Raw genomic sequence first — 2,022 nt, forward strand, 5'->3', positions numbered from 1 at the left:
CATCTGGTCGTGGGGCCTGAACTCTGGGCCTGGGCTCTGTCCCTCAGCTCTTCAGCTCAAGGCTAGTGCTCTACCTCTTGAGCCATAGCACCACTTCCAGCTTTTATGTGCTTATGTGATGCTGAGGAATCGAACCCAGGGCCTCATGCATGCAAGGCAAGCGCTCTACCACTGAGTCACCTTCCCAGCCCCCCCTTTTTTTTTGCCAGTCATGGGCCTGAATTGTGGGCATGGGCACTGTCCCTCAGCTCTTTAGCTCAAGGCTAGCACTCTACCACTTAAGCCACAGCACCACTTCCAGCTTTTTCTGTTTATTGGATACTGAGGAATGGAACCCAGGGCTTCATGTATGCTAGGTGAGCACTCTGCCACTAAGCCACATTCTCAGCCCAAGGGCCACAATCTTGAGGTCAGCACCCTGAGGGTGAGGGGGCCTTACTCAGTCTTTGTCCTTGGACACCTGGGACAAGGACAATTCAGGATATATATATGAACACTTAAGAACTGCAAGCTAAATGGAAGTGAACTAAAACATGGATTACTTTGCTTCCAGATGGAGCTAAAATGTGAAAGTGGCTCCATGAGCAGGTGTGTTGCACACCCATGTTGGTTGGTCCCACTCAACAGATCAGCTTTCCCCAGTAGTAAGTTCGAAAACGGAGACTGCCTCTGCCAGTCTGAGACCTGAGGATCAGGCCAGGCATCAGGTGGCGGACAAGACCTTTTTATAAGGGCTGGGATGTCACTTAGTGGTAGAACGGTAGAGTATTCATCTAGCAGGCATTTTTCACATGCACAGAAGATAGAATCTGGTTACAGCCAGAAGGAAAAGCTAAAATCTTATTTTCAAATGTTAAATTTTACCCGTCAGAGCCAAGTCTCATGAAAACCAAGTCATAAGTGCCTCTGTTTTGGGGGATTTTTTTTTTTGGTCTTGTTTGTTTTATCAGTTGTAGAGCTTGAACCTGGGTCCTGGGCACTATCCCTGAGCTCTTTTTGCTCAAGACTAGTACTCTACAAACTTTGAGGCACAGCCCCACTTCCAGCTGGTGCCTGTGGTCTTTGGGTCCCATTTCTGCCCAACCTCTTGGACCAGCCTGGTGGTACCCACTCACCACCACAAGTGACTCTTCACTTTAAAAGAAAGCTCTAAAAATATCAAAGACCTGAAGACTCCTGGGGCATGAACATGGAAAGAGTGTTGGGAGATTGGGACCAAATCTGAGAGACCAAAAAGTTCTCTTAAATCCAGCTGCGGGGGCCCTTAACCTGGGGAGAGCCCAAGAAGCCGTTTTACCCTCGCAGGCAGCTGTGACACACAAGGGCCTGGACTCCTCTGGGTCTCTGCTGTCCACCACAAGAGGCTCAGGGCTGTCTGATGGCCCCACTAGTCTTCGGGGCCTCTTCCCTGTGGCCAGCCCCTCGCCTGCAGCCTGAGAAGAGAAGAGTCCCTTCAGCTGAAATCCAGAAGTGAGAGCCCTGCAGCCCTCCTCCCTGAGAGGAGCGCTGTCAACTGACCACACCGCACTGCACCCCCGGGGTGCCAGCGTGGCACCACTACAGCGATGCCCACCTCACTCTCCCTCTTCTGTCTGCCGGCTCCCTCTAGCTTGTCCACGTGCATCTCTGCGCTAACATGCTTCCGTGCAGTACAGTCTGGGTGTATTTCTTTCTGCTGCAGAAATTCTTCGGTGATTCCTAATGACTCAGCAACCTGAAGAGAAAGGGACCAGGACACATAAGCCTTGCTTGAAGCAGACACAAGTCAGTGGCTTCACTGATTCTTAAGAATGAATGGCTGCGTTTAAATCTGTAAGGCTTCTTTACACAGTGAGGTGCCACCTCACAATGAGAAAAACGAAGATGAAGAAAGCTGCATGAAAAGCTGATGGTAGTGGCTCAGTGGTAGAGTGCTTGCCTCGTATCATGAGGCCCTGGGTTTGATTCCTCAGCACCACATAAGCAGAAAAAGCCAGAAGTGGCACTGTGGCTCAAGTGGTAGAGCACTAGCCTTGAGCTGAA

The 2,022-nt window shown here is 50.5% G+C and overlaps 1 protein-coding gene across 1 annotated transcript in view; it reads right to left on the reverse strand.

The window, feature by feature from the left end:
* Znf839 (zinc finger protein 839) overlaps window positions 1-2,022 on the reverse strand; it is a 27,996-nt gene that overhangs the window by 21,567 nt on the left and 4,407 nt on the right. The window contains exons 4-5 of the mRNA XM_013017575.1: window positions 1,574-1,714; window positions 1,298-1,433 (exon numbers count right to left, since the gene is read on the reverse strand). Of these exons, the coding sequence (XP_012873029.1) occupies window positions 1,298-1,433; window positions 1,574-1,714 (277 nt within the window). The remainder of the gene's footprint in view (window positions 1-1,297; window positions 1,434-1,573; window positions 1,715-2,022) is intronic.

Source organism: Dipodomys ordii, unplaced genomic scaffold, assembly GCF_000151885.1.
Source record: "Dipodomys ordii isolate 6190 unplaced genomic scaffold, Dord_2.0 Scaffold2, whole genome shotgun sequence".
In the NCBI taxonomy this organism is placed as follows: Eukaryota; Metazoa; Chordata; class Mammalia; order Rodentia; family Heteromyidae; genus Dipodomys; species Dipodomys ordii.